The following is a 16,504-nucleotide window of genomic DNA, read 5'->3' on the forward strand; positions in this document are numbered from 1 at the left end:
CCCCTACACTGACCCTGACCACAGCCCACAGCTGGCCGACCGGCCAGAAGACACGGCTCAAGGAGTCAGACTGGAGCTCTGGTGAGGACTCGTCTGGGGAGGGACTCCACCTACGTCCAGTGTCAAGGGTCGGCCCAGGGCCAGGCTGGAGCAGGGGTCCTGTCGGGGACCAACAGGGGCCTCACCTTGTTACTGTCAAAGTATCGCAGGTGATCGGCATCCAGTCTTACCCATCGCTTCTGATAGATATAAGATCTGGAGAAGCAGAGACAGAGGGACAACAGAGCAAAGGATTGGGGATTAGAGGGGAGGCTCCAAGATTACCCCAGCCCCCTCTGGCAGTCACATACAAAGTTAGGAATAGCCAGGTTCAAGGGAGGAAGGAACCCAATGGTCACTGAGAAGATGTGTTTTTATCTACAGCAAGAATGACTGAAGTCAGACTCAAAGTAGGCCTTCCCAATTTTAAGGGTAATAAAACATACGTCTGGTGGGGATGATCCACTTACAGTCTGCCTGCAGAGAGACCTGTTCAAATAACGTTAGCCCTTCTGGTTTTTCAGATCTGGTATGACCAGCATCCTAGAGCACTCCCATCTCCATGCAGAGAACCAGCAGAACCTAACAGGCCTCACTCACCCCTGCGGTGGGTTCTTGTCCAGCCAGCCGGCCTTGATGACCGGTGTGATGGCGGTGGGGTCCCCAGGGAGCCCGTCCATGGGGGGTGGTGGGAGCTCGGGGATCAGGAGGCTGCTGGGCAGGGATGGGCTCAGGCTGCTGGCGTGCCATCCACCACTGGGGAAAGAGGAGAGGGAATGAGGGAGCCCAGGAAGGGGGCTCCCCCAGGGGAGGCGCCGAAGAGGTGGAGTGGCCGGGCTGTGCTTGGGAAAGGAGGGTGGCTGGGTGGGACAACCACCGGGGAAGAGTAGACACTTACTTGGGGACGCCCTCATAGGCATGGTCATCCTCATCTTCATCTCCTTGGTCGTCGTCCCCAGACAGTTCCTCCCCCTCGCTCAGCAGACTGGCCACACGCACAGCCCGTGGGAAGTGGCTCACTGGGAGCTCCTCCTGGCACCCCCCCCAGACCCACTCAGCATCATGCTTCCCTTCGAGCCCCAGATCACACCCACCCAGGGGTGCCACGCCCCCGTGGTCCACTCCATCCAGGACCCACACAACTCAGCCCTTTCCCTGCTGTTTTCACACCCTCCCCCTGTCGGCAGACCACACAGGGGCCCAGGGAGACAGCATCAAAGACAGAAAGATGAAGGGATAGTGAAAAGTACTCAGGCATGGAGAGTTAAGACACCCGTGGAACCCAGGAACACAGAAAGTGAAAGAGATGGAGGGAGACTCTCCAAGGGAGAAGTGCTCAAAACCCCAGGGGAGAGAGGAGGCCATACACAGCCGTCCAGATGTGGCGGGAGGCTGGAGCTGGGGCCACAAGCAAGCGCCCGCAGACCCCTGGCCCAGAGCTCAGGTGCTATGCTCCATCCCCAAGCCCTGCATGGCCAGACGACAAGGGGGAAGGAAGCTCTCCCAGGAACCGATGGCCCTTTCTCTCTCTGGTGGTCCCCAGGGTTTGCAACGCACCTGGGCAGCCCACCCTCCTCTCTGACGGAGAGCCCAAACCCTAATCACCACCTGGCCCACCTTCTTGGTCATCAGGCCGGCTGGGGCCCCTGGCCCCTCCTCTGGAACCTCATCGTAGTCAGAGTCATCTGAGGAGAGAGAGAGGTGGGGGGAGACTCAGAAGCAAGGAACCTAGCCTCCCTTCCTGGGCACCCTGGCCTGGCTTCACATAAGACACCCTCAGCCAAAAAGAAACCCTCATTCCAGCCCGGCTTTCAGAAATAGGCACAGGGGACAGGAAATGCTATTTATACTCTCAGGGCTTCATAGGACAGTACTAGGGGTGGCCAAAGGAGAGGAGGTCTGAATAGGTGGCAAGTTTGGGGGTCAGAGGCAGGGGCTGTCTAAAAAGCCTAAAAAAGGGCGCCTGGGTGGCTCAGTTGGTTGGGCGACTGCCTTCGGCTCGGGTCATGATCCTGGAGTCCCGGGATCGAGTCCCACGTCGGGCTCCCTGCTCAGCAGGGAGTCTGCCTCTCTCTCTGACCCTCCCCCCTCTCATGCTCTCTGTCTCATTCTCTCTCTCTCAAATAAATAAATAAAATCTTTTAAAAAAAAAAGCCTAAAAAAGTAACAAGAATCAAGAATCAAGAAAAACGGACAATCCAAGGAAAAGCAAACCATCAACAACCATGGAAAATATTCCTAGACTTTAAACCAGGAGCCACTCAGAAAGTTTGCTACATGCACTTAACAGTCAGTAGGTCAGATAGGTGGGTGGGTGCCGTCTCCATTGTGAGGATGAAGAGAATGATGCTCACCTGTCCAGAGCCACACTGTGTTGGTGGCAGAACCCAACAGAAAGTTCGATCCTTGCATCCTTGCAGACTCTGGAGGGGCCCTGATTCCATGCTATGCACTGGGAACCCCATGCCTGGCTACGCACTCACCGAACTCGGGGAGCAGGCGAAGAGGTTTCGGGGGGATCTCCGGGGGGCTGGGAGGTGGAGACGGGGGCTGTGGAGGCACCCGGGGGAGGGTGGCTGGGGGCTCCTCAGGCTCTGGCTGGGGAGGGGAGGACAGCAGTGGTGACAGTAACTCCTCTTCCTTGGAGGGAAGGCTGGGAAGAGACCAAAAGTTGGGCACCAGGGGGTTAGCTCCAGGCAGCTGAGTCACTGGGCTGGCTCACTATGTGACAGAGCCAGGACTCTAACCCACTAAGCCCCCAGCGCACCTGAGCTGCAGCAAAGCTCATTCATTCCACAAACTCAGAAACGAGCCCCCCTCACCTCACTCCCCTACCCCCAAACCTCCAAGCTCCTCAAGCTTAAAGGAAGCGGGCCCCTTCTTTGGCCATGAGCTGGCCCTGCATTGCTGTGACCGGGTCACCTGTCCCCAAAGCTCTAGCTTTCAGTCACATGTACCCATAGGGTCTCCAATCTAGAAGAGCCAGAAGGGGTTAGGGGGTGGTCTGCATCCTAGCCTGGGAAGTCAGATTAGACTGGAGGGGGGGTGGTCTGCATCCTAGCCTGGGAAGTCAGATTAGACTGGAGGAGGTGATGCTTGACCTGAGCTTTTAAGGATAAGAAGGTATTTGTTGGCGAGTGGATGGGTCAGGATCAAAATGGGCATCCAGGCCAAGGGCACAGACCAGAGCCTTGAAAACCAAGTCCTAAGGCCCTGAGTTGTGGGTCTCTGGCTCAAGACCACCTTCTCTCTAGCCCCAGACACGGATGTTCACCACCCCCTGGGTGCCCTCAGACCCCTCAAACTCACCTGATCCCACCATACCCCTCTATTTTTTTAAAATTCCAATACAATTACCATACAGTGTTATATTAGTTTCATGTGTACAATATGATGATTCGCCAATTCTACACATTTCTCAAGGCTCATCATGCTAAGTGTACTCCATTTCCCCTTCACCTCTTCCCCCCATCCCCCTGCTCCCCTCCCCTCTGGTAACAACCAATTTGCTCTCCATATTTAAGTGCTGGCTTTTTGTCTTTTTTGTTATCTTTTTGTTTCTTAAATTCCACATATGAGTGAAATCATATGGTATTTGTCTTTCTCTGACTGATTGATTTCACTTAGCATCACAGCCTCTAGGTCCATCCATGTTGTTGCACATGGCACGGTCTCATTCTTTTTTATGGCTGAATAATATTTTATACATGTGTATACACACACACACACACACACACACACATATAAATATATATCTCCCACATCTTCTTTATCCATTCATCTATCAAGGGACACTTAGGTTGCTTCCATATCTTGGCTATTGTAAACAATTCTACAATAAACAGGGCTGCATACACTTTTTTGAATTAGTGTTTTCATTTCCTTTGGGTAAATACCCAGCAGTGGAATTACTGGATTATAGGGTAGTTCTATTTTTATTTTTTTGAGGAACCTCCATGCTGTTTTCCACAGTGGCTGCAAAAACTTGCATTCTCATCAACAGTGCACCGAGGGTTCCTTCTTCTACACATCCTTGCTAACACTTTTTGCCCACCACACTCCTCTTGCACACCAGCCCCTCATCTCTGCTATCACCATCCCGCCCCCCCACCAAAACCCTTCCCCAACTCCAAGGCCAGGTTCAGGGCCCCCTGGGCTCCCACAGCCACAGTGCTCCGTGTATCTGTCTCTGCAGAGATCACACTGCTCCCTACAGGCTGAGTGTCTCCTGGCTTTGGCATCGGATAGGAGCTTGAACCCTGCCTCAGTCTTGGTTCCTATGTGTCCAAGGGAAAGCACTTAGCCTCTCTGAGCCTCAGTTTCCTCTTCTGTAGAACGGGGACTACATCACCGATCTGACGGGGTGTTTGGAGAATTAACCAAGACAAGGCATGTTGTGTGCCCACACAGCTTGAACAAGGCACCTAAGCCCCAGAAGCCTGGCGCCACCCACTGTCTCAGCCAGCGTCTGGCAGGGGCCAAGGAGGAACACCAGAGTGGGTGAGCAACTTGTCTCACTGGTTATTTTCAGCCTGGTTATTGCCTCAGTGTTCCTGGCAGTGATTGGCAATGTGTGTCGACCGCAAAAGCAAGCCAGGGCTGGGGCATGATCATGCCAGGCCTTTGTTCCTGCTCTTGCCTCCTCCAGGAGCCCCTTCTTCCTAGGCTCTGACTAGAGAACATCCTCTTGTCTTTTAACTCCAAACTTAAATTCTGCTTCTCTGAAAGTCTTTCCTGACCCCTCTTTCACACTCCCCCAGACCCTGCCCACCTTCCCCTCTGTTACAAGCTTTCAACAAATTATTCCAATTAACATTTTTTAAAGTAGCTCCGTCCTTTGTGCCAGGCATCCTGCTAGCATCTAAGCCAAGACCTGAACCCTGACTCCACGGGAGAACCATACTCCTAGGACACATGGCTACTTCCATATCACCCTGTCCTCTCATTGTCTCCTCTCCGTGTGTGGGGAAAGAATGTGACCTGCAGTTAGCTTCCTCACGCTGTTCCCCTAGAAACTGGCTGCAGGTGGTAGGTCAGCCATTCTCCTTGGCAACACTGCCTTGGACAAAAGTGGCCTGAGTAAGGCACTGTACCTAGACTAGAAACTGCAGGTGGGCTCTCCACCTGCGGGAGAAGCTGGAGCTTCGGGCTTCCCTGAGGGTGCTGGCTTGTAAATGGCCACATCCCATGTACGAACCTGAAACCACACCTGTGGGGTCGTTAGAGGACATACTGGACCCTTGAGTCAAGATGTTTCTTTCTAAGCCAGGGTGGCTCTCACGCCTACCTGCCGTGAATCTCAGTTCCCTACCCCTGAGCGGTCTCCTGGGCGGCCACAGAGAATGGCCCCCGGAGAGCTGGGTGAACAGTGGCACTGACTGCGACCAGGACCCTGCAGCAGAAGAAGAGCTGCCCTGACCCTGGTGGCCGCCCTTCCCTCCCTAAATGCCAGGTGGGCCTATGGTACTCGCGAGAGCCTCAATGTCTAGCTGGACCTACTGTACCAGCTGTCTCCCCTCCCTGACCCTGAGTCTCTTTGGGCCAGGGGCAGCTTCAGGCTTGATTCTTTACCCCCACAGCCCAGCGCAGGAAGTGGCCGAGTCAGCAACGAGAGCATGCTGAGTGGGCCAGTGAGCGGGCAGCCGAATGGGTGGGTGGGTGGATGACAGCACAAGTAAATGGCTGGCTGGATGGATGGGTGGCGGGGAGACAGAAGGGTAGGTGGACAGGCTGGCCATCACGATGGAGAAAAAAGCGAATGAAAGGGTGAGGAAGACCTAGAGACTGAGTAAATACCCACAGGTCCAAGGGTGTGACCCCAGCTGGTCAGCTGCAATGTCCTTGGAGACTTCCTGATGGGCAGAGCAGTCTATCACACATGGCCTCCCAGACCCCAAGCAGAAGGGGCCCCCCGCAAGCCTGGCCTGTGATCAGCTAAGAGTGGAACTCCAGGCTGCGAGGCCAGTGCCTGTCAGACTGACCCAGAGGAGGTGGGGACAGGCTCTGCCCCTCCAACACCGAGCAGTGCCAAGTGCTCCCCTGACCTCCCCCAGGAATGAGGGCCAGCGCTGAGGGGAAGATGGTGGCAACAGAGCATCCTCGGAGCCGACGAAGGAACGGTCCTCCCATCCCTGGACCCCGGCTGCCCCATCACTGTCCTGTCTGTGAGGGATCTGCCCCCCTGAGGCAGGGGCCGCAACTACCTTCTTTGCTATTGCGTACCCAGCACCCAGCAGGGATGAATAAATAAATGAAGACCTGGATTAATTAATTCTTATTAGTATTCTGTATGTGTATATATTCCCAGTTGTCTTCTAAGTGCTTTACATGGATTCATTCATTCACTCCTCACAAGGGCTCTATAAGGTATGGCTGACTATTATCCCCACTTTACAGAGGAGGAAACTGAGGGACAGAGACACACAAAGTAATTCGTCCTGGATCCCACAGCTGGGATTTGCACCTGGCACCACAGCCTGTAAACTCAACCACAGGGTCGAATGAGGCCACAGCCAGGCTCTGAGAGCTTCTCTGAGGCCTGCCTCCTTACACTGGCCACCCAGCTCAGGATGCAGGCAGCTCTGGAGTTGCCATCCAAGAGGGAACACGATCACAGCTCTGATGGCCATTGTGACCACGGCAAGAAGGGAAAGAGGAACGGTGCACACGGCCCCTCTTCCAGCACAGTCTTTGCAGGCAAATGACTATGTGCTAAGCAAGTGGAAGCAAGGGGACCCCCTGCCCCATAGACCTCCAGGCCTCTTTCTAGCCGCCTCTTCCAGGAACCTTCCTGGCTGATCCTTGCCTGCCTAGCACAGGGGACAGGGCCATGCTGAGTCAGGGCCAGGCCAGGAAAGGAGAAGTGGTATCCGGAGGGCACAGTATAGTGGGAAAACCCCAGAGGAAGGGACAGTGCCCACAGAGTGCCCCCGCCCAAGCTGGAGTCCTGGCCTTAGGGCAGCAGGCCCTAAGAGCCGCCTCAGTTCCAATCTCTACCTGCGGCCCAGCTGGGACGTTTCCCACTGACCACTGACCCACTAGGCCAGAGGACTGGCCCCAACCCTCAGCCCCAAACATGAGCACGTGCTCAGTGGCCTCCCCCTCCAAACCTTGGCTTACATTGCTTGCTTCCTCCTGACTACCCTCTCCCTACCATCTCAGCCCATGGAAAGCCCACATGTACCTAAGACCACAGCTCAGTGGGCCTCCACCTGCCCACCACCCCTGGCTCCCCTGCTCCTTCAGCCTGTTTCTCCTCTATCCAAGTGACATGTGGACATATCTGCTCCCCTCAACTATGCCCAAAGCAAGACCGGGCCACTCCTGGACAGGGGCACAGGCTGATTCACCTCAGCCTGGAACCTCAGCCTGAGAAGGTTTGTTTAATTGAACTGGGGCAAATACACACAGCGGCTTTCAACGTGAGGGCTGGGGACATGTGAGGGGACATGGGTAAGAATAGGGTGACCATATAATTAACCGTATTAAAAAAAAATCATATAAACCAGAACATTTCTGACAGTTTAAAGAGGCACTATTAGTGTATAAAAGGTATAAACAGGGCCTGGCCTGGGAAAAATGAGATGGGTGGTCAGTCTCGCTAAGAGACAGAGCTTTAGAGGCAGGCTGAGCTGGCTCAACCCACTCAAATCCCAGCTGACTCTACGTCAGGTTTTGACCTCACAGAGCAGGTCACTTTACTTCTGAGCCTCAGTTTCCTCTCTGACCAGGCTTACTGACAATTCAGTAAGGAAAGCCATTCCCACGGGTCAGGGTCATCAGCACAACTTCTCCACCCTGGCTGCAATGAAAGAGGATGGGCCAAGAACCTGCTTCCTGGCCTCTTCCCCCAGGGAGACCCCTGGCTCTCCCTTCCTATCTTTCTGTCTGTATCAATCTCTGGCCAAAGGAACCAGGCTTCACCATAAGGACAGATGGGCCAGCAGAGCAAGGCAGTCTAAATACCTCAGGCTGGCCTTGAACTCATCCCCTACTCACATTCCAGCCATGCCTGCTTGAGCTGTACCCCATAAATGCGTACTTCCAGGCATTTGCATATGTGGCTCCCTCCATCTGGAACACCTTTCCCTGTCCACATTCTACATCCTCCCCCTCCACTCTGTGCCTCCTCTCAGGCTCCAGGCTGGGCTGGGGCCTCCTTGGGGCTCCTCCAGCCTCCACACTTCTGATCACTCAGTATAGTTGTGTCTATCAATGTTTGCTTCACTGAACTGACCTCAGAGAACAAAGGACCCAGGTCCACACCGTGTCTCGGATTCATGACTTTCCCCCTAAAGTGTCACACAGGCCTTGGAGGAACCCAGCCGAATCTCAATCCCTGGGCTCTCACCAGCAGGACCGAGAGGTGGGATGAGGCCCAATGATCTGGCCACATCTGTCTCCTACCCTGACCTCACCTTCCCACGGGGGCAAACCTTCCCAGCTGTCCACTTCCTCATTTGTGCCCTGGCTACCCAGGGCTCAGGCCTTAGTCCTGTGCTCCTTGCTTCCTCCGGGGCTGCCCCTGCCCTTCCTTCTCCATCATGAGACCCAAAGGTCAACCCCTCCAGCACTCCCCTGCCTCTGTTCTGTTAGTTCTGCCCAGGTCATAGCATGGAAAGCCCTTCCCGGCTTCCCTTTGCTTAGATGTAGCCCATAGCATGCCCCTCAGCCTGATCTCTCTCCATGCCATGACATCACCCAACACAGAGGGGGCTTCGGAGAGCGCGTGTTGGTGACTGAATGACCAGCACCCCACTCGCATCCTGATCACTGGAGACGGGCCACAACCCCCTCATCCCTCCATAGAGCAGTGCCCGATTAACCTGGCATCCACCCTCACAACCGAGGCTCATTCAGCTCTTAGCACTTCTCCCTGAACAACAGCTACCACTTACTAAGTCCCCACTATGTGTTAAGCATTCTTCTGGGAGGCTTTTTCATTTAATCCCCACAATGATCTAGATCATCAGCTCCACTGTGCTCAGGACATGCATTCAGGAAAGTCCACTCAACTGCTCCTTCCTCTAAGCTCACACAGCCTGTTGGGCCCTCCATGGCATGTCTACCACCAGGCCTACACTGAGCTTTCCCCCAGGCAAGCTGTGCTGTCATGGGCAGGAGGAGGCAGGGACCCAGCTCGCCCATGGCAACTCTTCATGCTTCCCGGGTCTGGGCTGTGCTGGTCCCTGAGGGTTATGGAGCAAGGAAGTTCATCCCTGAGGGAGCCCATGACCGTATGGACCTCATCCCCTGCATCCTGAGTGCCCAGCTGTCCTGGAAGGAGGAGAAGGTGCAGGTAGGTGTCTGCTGAGCCCTGTGGAAAGATGAGCCAAGGGCACAGGGCAGGGCTGGATGCACAGACAGGACCTAGTGAGAGGCATCTCTATGTCCCTAGTGACCCAAGCACAGGGTTGTTGAGTTCATGAGGGGTCCACAGCAACTTGGGGGAGGGATGGCCAGCCCAGTCACCCAACATCATAAGCACCCATCCCTCTACTGCCCTGGGGAAGTGGGGGAGGAACCACACCAACTAACTGCCAGCCCTCAGTAGGTCTCCCTATTACCCTGGACTCGGTGGGAGGGCAAAGGGGTTCAGGTAGGAGCTGCCCAGAGCCACAACACCCTCATCTGGACACCGAGAGAAGCCAGAACTGAGATCAGCACCAGCTCCCTGAAGGGGAGACACCCACAGAGGCCACAGAGGCAGTTTCCCAGGCACCATGGGCTCCCAGTGGGCCCAGGAGACAGGCTTATGGGAAGATGGAGGCCTGAAAGGCCCAGGGCAGAGGAAAGGAAAAGAGAAGGGGAGAAAAGGAAAGGGCAAGAGAAAAACAAGACGTGGAGAAAGTGAAAGAAAAGAGAAAATTCCGAGAGCAAGAAAAGGAGAGGCGGAGGGAGGACCACAGAAAACCCTGCCCAGAGGGGCCAGACAGACCCTCGGAAGGAGCCTCCCTCCTCGCCCTCTGCTGACAGCCCAGCCCAAAGCTGCCCCTCGCTCACCCTCAGACGTCCACCAGGTCCTGGGCCGGAGGACTCCCACAGCTCTGCCCGACAGTGCTGTGTGCCTGACCAGGCAGCCCGTCTGAGCAGGGCTGGTCTGGCAGACAGCCAGGCCCCCGTTCCCTGGGTGTGTCTGAGGCCGTGTCGGGGTCCAGGTACCGCTCTGCGTGGCTGTGATCTCTTGTCTGAGTGTATGTTTCTGTTTAAAACTGGATCTGTCCAGGAGTGAGTGAGTGTGAGTGCGTGTGAGTGTGTGTGTGTGTGTGTGTGTGTGTGTACATCCAGCTCTGGCTCCCCTTGGCTTCCTGCTCTCCTCCTCCCCCACCCCCTGCCGCCCTGGCCAATACACACACTTCCTGAAAACACTGAGAAAGAGAAAAGTCACCCAGAATCCCCTGGGGCAGAAGCTTCCTCCCCGCCCCCAGCCTGCCCCCCCAACCCCAAGTTGGAATGGGACAAGCCACCCCAGTGCTGTCTAGCAGGGCCTTACAGGGTAGATCCTCAGGAAGCCCTGGCCTTGGCTGGCCCCTCTCCACTCCCACAAGGAAGCCCAGAGAGGCTGGGAAAGAGGTCCTTCGAAGGGAACAAGTTCTGCCCCAGCAACAAGTGACCAGCCTTCAGGAAGACCAGGGATTGGCTGGGCTGCAGGGCAGTCAGGGGCACAGGTGCGAGGCCTTGCTGGCAGCTGCCTGCTCTGGGCAAACACTCCCTCTTTGGAGGTATCTCCAGGTGTCTGGGTAGGGTATCAGAGGAGGAAACTGAGACCCAGAGCAATCTGAGAGGGGCTCTGTGGAGTGATCCTGGAACCCTGGATCAGAAAAGACCCCTCTGCCACTTAGGGAAGCAGGCTCAGAGGGTTCACATCTATGATGCTTGAAGCTGAGTAGACTGGGCCCCAGGCTAGGCGGCAGGGTCTGAACACTGGCTTCCACTCTGCTGGGCTGTGTGACTCTGGGCAAGTTTCTCCGCATCTCTGGACTCATCAACAAGTTCCCTATCACAGGCTTAAATAATGGTGGGAGTGCAGACCCCTGGAGGGGTGAAGTGGGGTTCCTTCCAGGCCTGGCCAGGCTGCATGTGAGCTTGGTTCTGAGAGGCCTGACCCGGGTGGGGCAGGGAGGTGGCAAGCCTATCCCTGCTCATTTCCTGCTCATTTCCTGCCTGCCTCCTCGAAGGCCTCTGCCTTCCTAAGACATCTGGGCTGATACAGGTTGCCTGGTGGGAAGGGATGTGGGATGGTGAGCTTGGGGCCCTTTAACCCTATTGTCTAATGTGCAGTGTGTGCTGAGGATGCTCTGGGTGCAGAGCCCGCCTGGGTAGCACGCATGTCATCGCTGGGGACTACAGAAACTCAGGCAGTCTTCGTCTATTCGCGCACACAACGAATACTTTCGGAGGGCGCTTGGGGCACCCGGCCCGGTTGCAGATATTGGAGATTCAGCAGTAAACAAAACCCACAAGAATCCTGGCCCTCATGGAGCCAACACTAGTGGGCTTGGCAGCACACGGACACACACTGGCTCACACCCAGCAGTGCACAAATGATACACATGCCAATTCACCACCCACAGCACATGCACTCACAAGTGGACTCACGCTGTTGGAGGTCCCACTGTGCCAGTACGCACGGGCACATATAAGTGTGCACACGGGCCCTGATGAACTCACACGCGCACACACCACCGCAAACAAGTAACCACTGAAACCGCATAAATCTCCACTCACGTGGACATGAGGACCACATGCGGCCTCCCTGAAAACCTGTGCAGAAACACACTACTACCTTGGCGGCTTGCACAAACATGCACACCTATGGGTGCACACCTACACACTGGCCAGGCATGCCCGCCCATGGAGTCACTATCTCAAGAATACACACATGCACACACAGCAGATAATCCCGAACTCCACTGGGGAGGCTGGTGATGGGCTGGAGGCAGGCAGAAGTGCTCACTCGGTCACCCCATGAACTGGTATAAGAGGTCCCGAGATTGAGAGTGTGAGACACCTATCACTCAAGGGTGCAAGTAAGGACCCAAAGGCCGTATCAGGAAGAAGGGACTCCTACAAAGGGGACAGGAGAAGGCCAGGCTGAATAGCCTTCTGCTGTGCACCATGGAGCCTGGGGCCCAGAGGAAGGGGCTGTGAGGGAGAGCCATCCCGCTCTCCTCCCCACCCAGCCTCCAGCTGTTACACATACATGAAGCTCCATCTGCAGTGAGCTTTTCTGCCACTGGGCTTTAAAGATTTAGTATACCCTAGAAGTCAGGGTGCAGATGTCCTGCACCTGCACCTGCAGATGTCACTGTTCCAAATATCAAAGACCCTGGCCAGGACAAGGAAGCCAGGCTTGGCAGCTCACCTCCCATCACACTCTGCCCTAAGAAATAGCCCCAAATTGTGAAGAATAATTGTCTACAAATTCTCTCAGCATGGAATGAATTTTGGGTCCTCTAGCTACAACGGGCCAGACTCCTGAGTATGGAAGCCTGGCCTTCCCCACAGGTCAGCTAAGTGACTAAGTTTAGGCTGAGGCTCTGAAGGTGGGGGCTGGGGGCTGGTTCTCTGGGGCATAGACAGGACCCTTGCTCTACCCAACAAGTCTCCTGAACGCAGATGTTAGTACCAGGAGGGCCATGGAGGGCCAACGAGGGCACCTGATAGAGAAACAGGCCCAGAGGGGCAACTGCTCATGAGTCACACAGCCAGCTGGGCCTGCCCCAGGTATTCTGCCTCCAAAACAGGAATCCAGGCCTCCACTCCCTCAATGGGAGGTTTGCGTCCTCAGCCTTTGTGAGCTTCTAATGGACAGGGCCCTGCCTCCTGTCCTTGTTCACCTACTCCCATCCCTAGAGACAGATGGACAAACAGACACAGACACACATAGACACACAGACACACATACATATGATCTCTCTCTCTCCCTCAGCCCCTCTCCATGATGATGGAATGAAAGGAAATAGAAATGGACAGGGGCATCTGGGTGGCTCAGTCATTAAGCTTCTGCCTCCGGCTCAGGTCATGATCCCGGGGTCCTGGGATGAAGCCCCACGTGGTTGGGCTCCCTGCTCGGTGGGGAGCCTATTTCTCCCTTTCCCTCTGCCCCTCCCCCACCCTGCTCTTACCCCGCCCCCCATTCATACCCCTCCTGCTCGTGCCCCCCCTCCATGTTCTCTCAGGCATGCTCTCTCTCTCAAATAAATAAATAAAATCTTTAAAAATAAAATAAAATTTTAAAAAAAGAAACGGCTCATGCATGTAAAAGAATGGCCACTAGAAGGCACAAGGGCTCCAGGAAACTCCAATCTATGCTGTGAGCCAGGCTCCTAGGGGTACCTAGTACCATCCCCCTTGTGTGAACCCAGGAAAGGCAAAAACCCTTTTAATGCTTCCATGAATCAAACCTCAAAACACCACAGTCCTGGTTTGGCCTTCAAGGCCCCCTTACTATTAATGCCCCTCTCTGGGTGGGGAAAACCTCCCAGACCCTCCCCACAGGGGCTCCCTGAGCACGCACTTGACATGGATCCAGTTTGTGCTCCTCTCCCTTTTCTGAGCCTCAGTTTCTCTACTTGAAAACAGGACACAAATCCCCCAAAAGACTTGAGCAGGAATCAAACAAGATCGTGTAAGTGAAGCACCCAGCACAGTGCTCAAGAGTGGGGACCAGGAGACCTCTCTCTACACATCCTTTCCTCCTCCGAGAAGGCTTCCCATATTAGGCTGACTTGGTCCAAGTACTGCAATAATCACCATTACACCCTGAACACATATCCAGCACGAGCCGGGGATGCTCCCTCCCAGCTGGGCACCCCGGCAAATGGCAGGAAGGGAGGGCATATGTGAAGGAGGTTAGAATGGACCATCCACAGGAGTAGGAGGAAACTCAAGGAAACAGGAGTACGGGGAGCCAGGAGAGGGGGAAACAATTCTGAGGAGGAGGGACGGTGAGTAGGTTGCGGCCTGAGAAGTGTCCCCAGGACTTGGGGCCATGCAGCAGGGGCAGTGTGGAGGGGACGGCAGGAGCACAAGTACCAGGCCCTGGGCAGTTCCCGCTCCCCGGACGGCTGTTTCCTAGACTGTTTCCTCCACACGCTACCTACTGACGTGGAACGTACTCCCATCTCCCAGCGTCTCAGACCTACCAGGCCCCAGATGGAACTCCAGATTTCCTCCCTGGCTACACTTCTGTCCCTGGACCCCCAGATCAGGGATGGCACCACTATCCACCCAAGATGGAAACATGGACACCGCGCAGCTCCCCGTGCCCTCTCTGCTTATGCCTGGCCATCCCCAAGGCCCGTCCATTCCAGGGCCAACTTCTCACCCCAATCTGCCTACTTCTCTCCAGCCTTGTTAGCACAGCCCGAGTAGGGGCCTCTCCTGGGAGCCTGGGCCCTGTCACTAGTCACCTAGCCTCCTCCTCCACCAACCTCACCAGCCCCCAGAGTCATCTTTTTAGTGTTCAGCTTTTATCGGATTATTCTGCTTGAAACCTTCCTGGCTTCCCACCTGGCCTTCACAGAATATCCCACCAGTGCCATCCACAAGCCTCACCCACCCTCACCCAACAGTTTAGGTCCAGTCTGCTCAGAGTGCCCCTGGACGGTGCCTCCCACCTCTGAGCTTTACACAGGCCGAGGGAGCCTTTCTTACTCCACTGCCGGGGCCACAAACGCCCCCTCCACTTTCTAGGATCCTCTACCCGTGTTCCTCCCACCATGGATGGCATCCACTCACCTCACCAGCAGGCGGGGTGGCCCAGTGCGGGGGGGCACAGGCGGGACACTTAACTCTGCCAAATGCCGCTTGGCGGGCAGCGGGGGCAGCACAGGGTCCGGGGCTGCTGCGGATGGGGCGGAGAAGCAGACGGGCGGCAGGCAGCTCCTCCGGGGGGGGATGGGGGGGGCAGTGGGTAGCCCTGCCTCCTCTCCAGCGGTGGGCAGCGGCTCCGGCGGCGCCGCAGGCGGCAGGGCAGGCGCGGGCAGCGAGCGGAAGACGTGACGCTTCATGGGCACAGGCCGTGCGGTGGGGCGGGGTGCCGGGGTCGGGGGCGTGTGAGCGCGCAGCAGGCCGGCCAAGATGCGGCGGCGGTGACCAGGCAGCAGCATCCCCATGTCCTGCAGGCGGGCATCACTGAGGCCCTGGCACTCTGTGGCCCACACCAGTCCATGCTGCTCAAAGAGCCCGGCGTACTGCTCCAGGTGCAGCGCTCGCAGCCACTCGGCCACAGAGAGCGCTGCATCCCCGGCCTCTGCCATGGTTCCTGCTAGCAGAGGCCAGCCAGCAGGGCCCTGTCCAGACCTGGAATAGACAGATGGGCACAGGTGAGAGGCAAAGCTGCCCGGCCACAGTTAGCAACTGTCTGTGGCTCTCCCATGCCATGCGGTCAAGCTCTGTCCTTGAGCTTCTCCCCTGTGCCAGGCAAGGCCAGATACTGCCAGGTCCCTGAACACATAGGCTTTTGTCTCTGCCTGAAACCTGCCACCCCCACCCTTGTGGCCTCCTAGCGTCCAGCTCACACCTGCTCTAGGAAGCCCTCCAGTAACTCCAGAGTTGGTACCACCCCTAAGCCCCATCCACAGCCGGGGCCGCTGCTGCAAGGCTGGCCAATGGCTACATCTACTGCCCTCTGCAAGACCCGGGCAAGGGCCCAGTTCCTTCTGAGGCACCAGTTCCCAGCTGATGGCCAAGACCAGGGGCTTAGCCAGTACGGGTGGGCCTGCTGGTCCCCTTGCAGGCCCTGTGTAGGGGTTTGAGCTTCACCCCACCTCCATGACCCTGGAGGAAGCAGAATGCTCTAGGAGTTAAATGAAACCAGCATCACACAGCCTCTGGGGTCCTGGCCCTGTGAATGAGTCACCCCTCCCACCACCAAGGGGGTTAATGTATCGGAAAGGCTATCCACTCATTTGTTCATTGGAGAGAGAGCCTGGCACTGGGCGACAGGGACTCAGGTCCCATCCCTGCACTCCAGAGCTCCCGGCCTGGCAAGAGTCAAGAGACTGATGACACAGAGAGAAGGTGATTAGCCAATCAAAAGAGCAAAGTCACCAGATCATCTCCACAGATACCAAAGAAGCAAATGATAAAACACAATATCCAGTGTACTTAACAAAAATCTTACTAAAATAGAAACAGACTGATACTTCCTTAAACTAAAAATCAGCACCTTGCTTCATTAGAAAACAATGGAAAAACTTTCATTTAAGTCAGGAATGAAACAAGGATATCCATTCCATGATGGTGATTATTATTAATCATGGGATTAAAAATTAAAGAATTTAGCAAGGAAGCTGGATTCGAAACTAACAGAACAGAATCAGTATTTATAGGCAGTAACCAGGTAGAAACCAGGATGAAGAGCCTCAGTTACTATAGCATTACAAAACCTAAACCACCAAGAAGAAACATAATAAGAATTGTACGAGATCTATAGGAAGAGGCAAAAAGAAGAGACCTG

The 16,504-nt window shown here is 55.5% G+C and overlaps 1 protein-coding gene across 2 annotated transcripts in view; it reads right to left on the reverse strand.

Annotated features, from left to right (window-relative positions):
- ARAP1 (ArfGAP with RhoGAP domain, ankyrin repeat and PH domain 1) overlaps positions 1 to 15,342 on the reverse strand; it is a 40,855-nt gene extending 25,513 nt beyond the window's left edge. For both annotated transcript variants that reach the window (XM_021704745.2, XM_021704744.2), the window contains exons 1-6: positions 14,782 to 15,342; positions 2,523 to 2,692; positions 1,657 to 1,724; positions 938 to 1,071; positions 640 to 795; positions 186 to 255 (exon numbers count right to left, since the gene is read on the reverse strand). In XM_021704745.2, the coding sequence (XP_021560420.2) occupies positions 186 to 255; positions 640 to 795; positions 938 to 1,071; positions 1,657 to 1,724; positions 2,523 to 2,692; positions 14,782 to 15,302 (1,119 nt within the window). In that variant the 5' untranslated portion in view covers positions 15,303 to 15,342. The remainder of the gene's footprint in view (positions 1 to 185; positions 256 to 639; positions 796 to 937; positions 1,072 to 1,656; positions 1,725 to 2,522; positions 2,693 to 14,781) is intronic.
- Between the last annotated feature and the right edge of the window lie 1,162 nt (positions 15,343 to 16,504).

The sequence above is a fragment of the Neomonachus schauinslandi genome, chromosome 11 (genome assembly GCF_002201575.2).
Source record: "Neomonachus schauinslandi chromosome 11, ASM220157v2, whole genome shotgun sequence".
Lineage (NCBI taxonomy): Eukaryota > Metazoa > Chordata > Mammalia > Carnivora > Phocidae > Neomonachus > Neomonachus schauinslandi.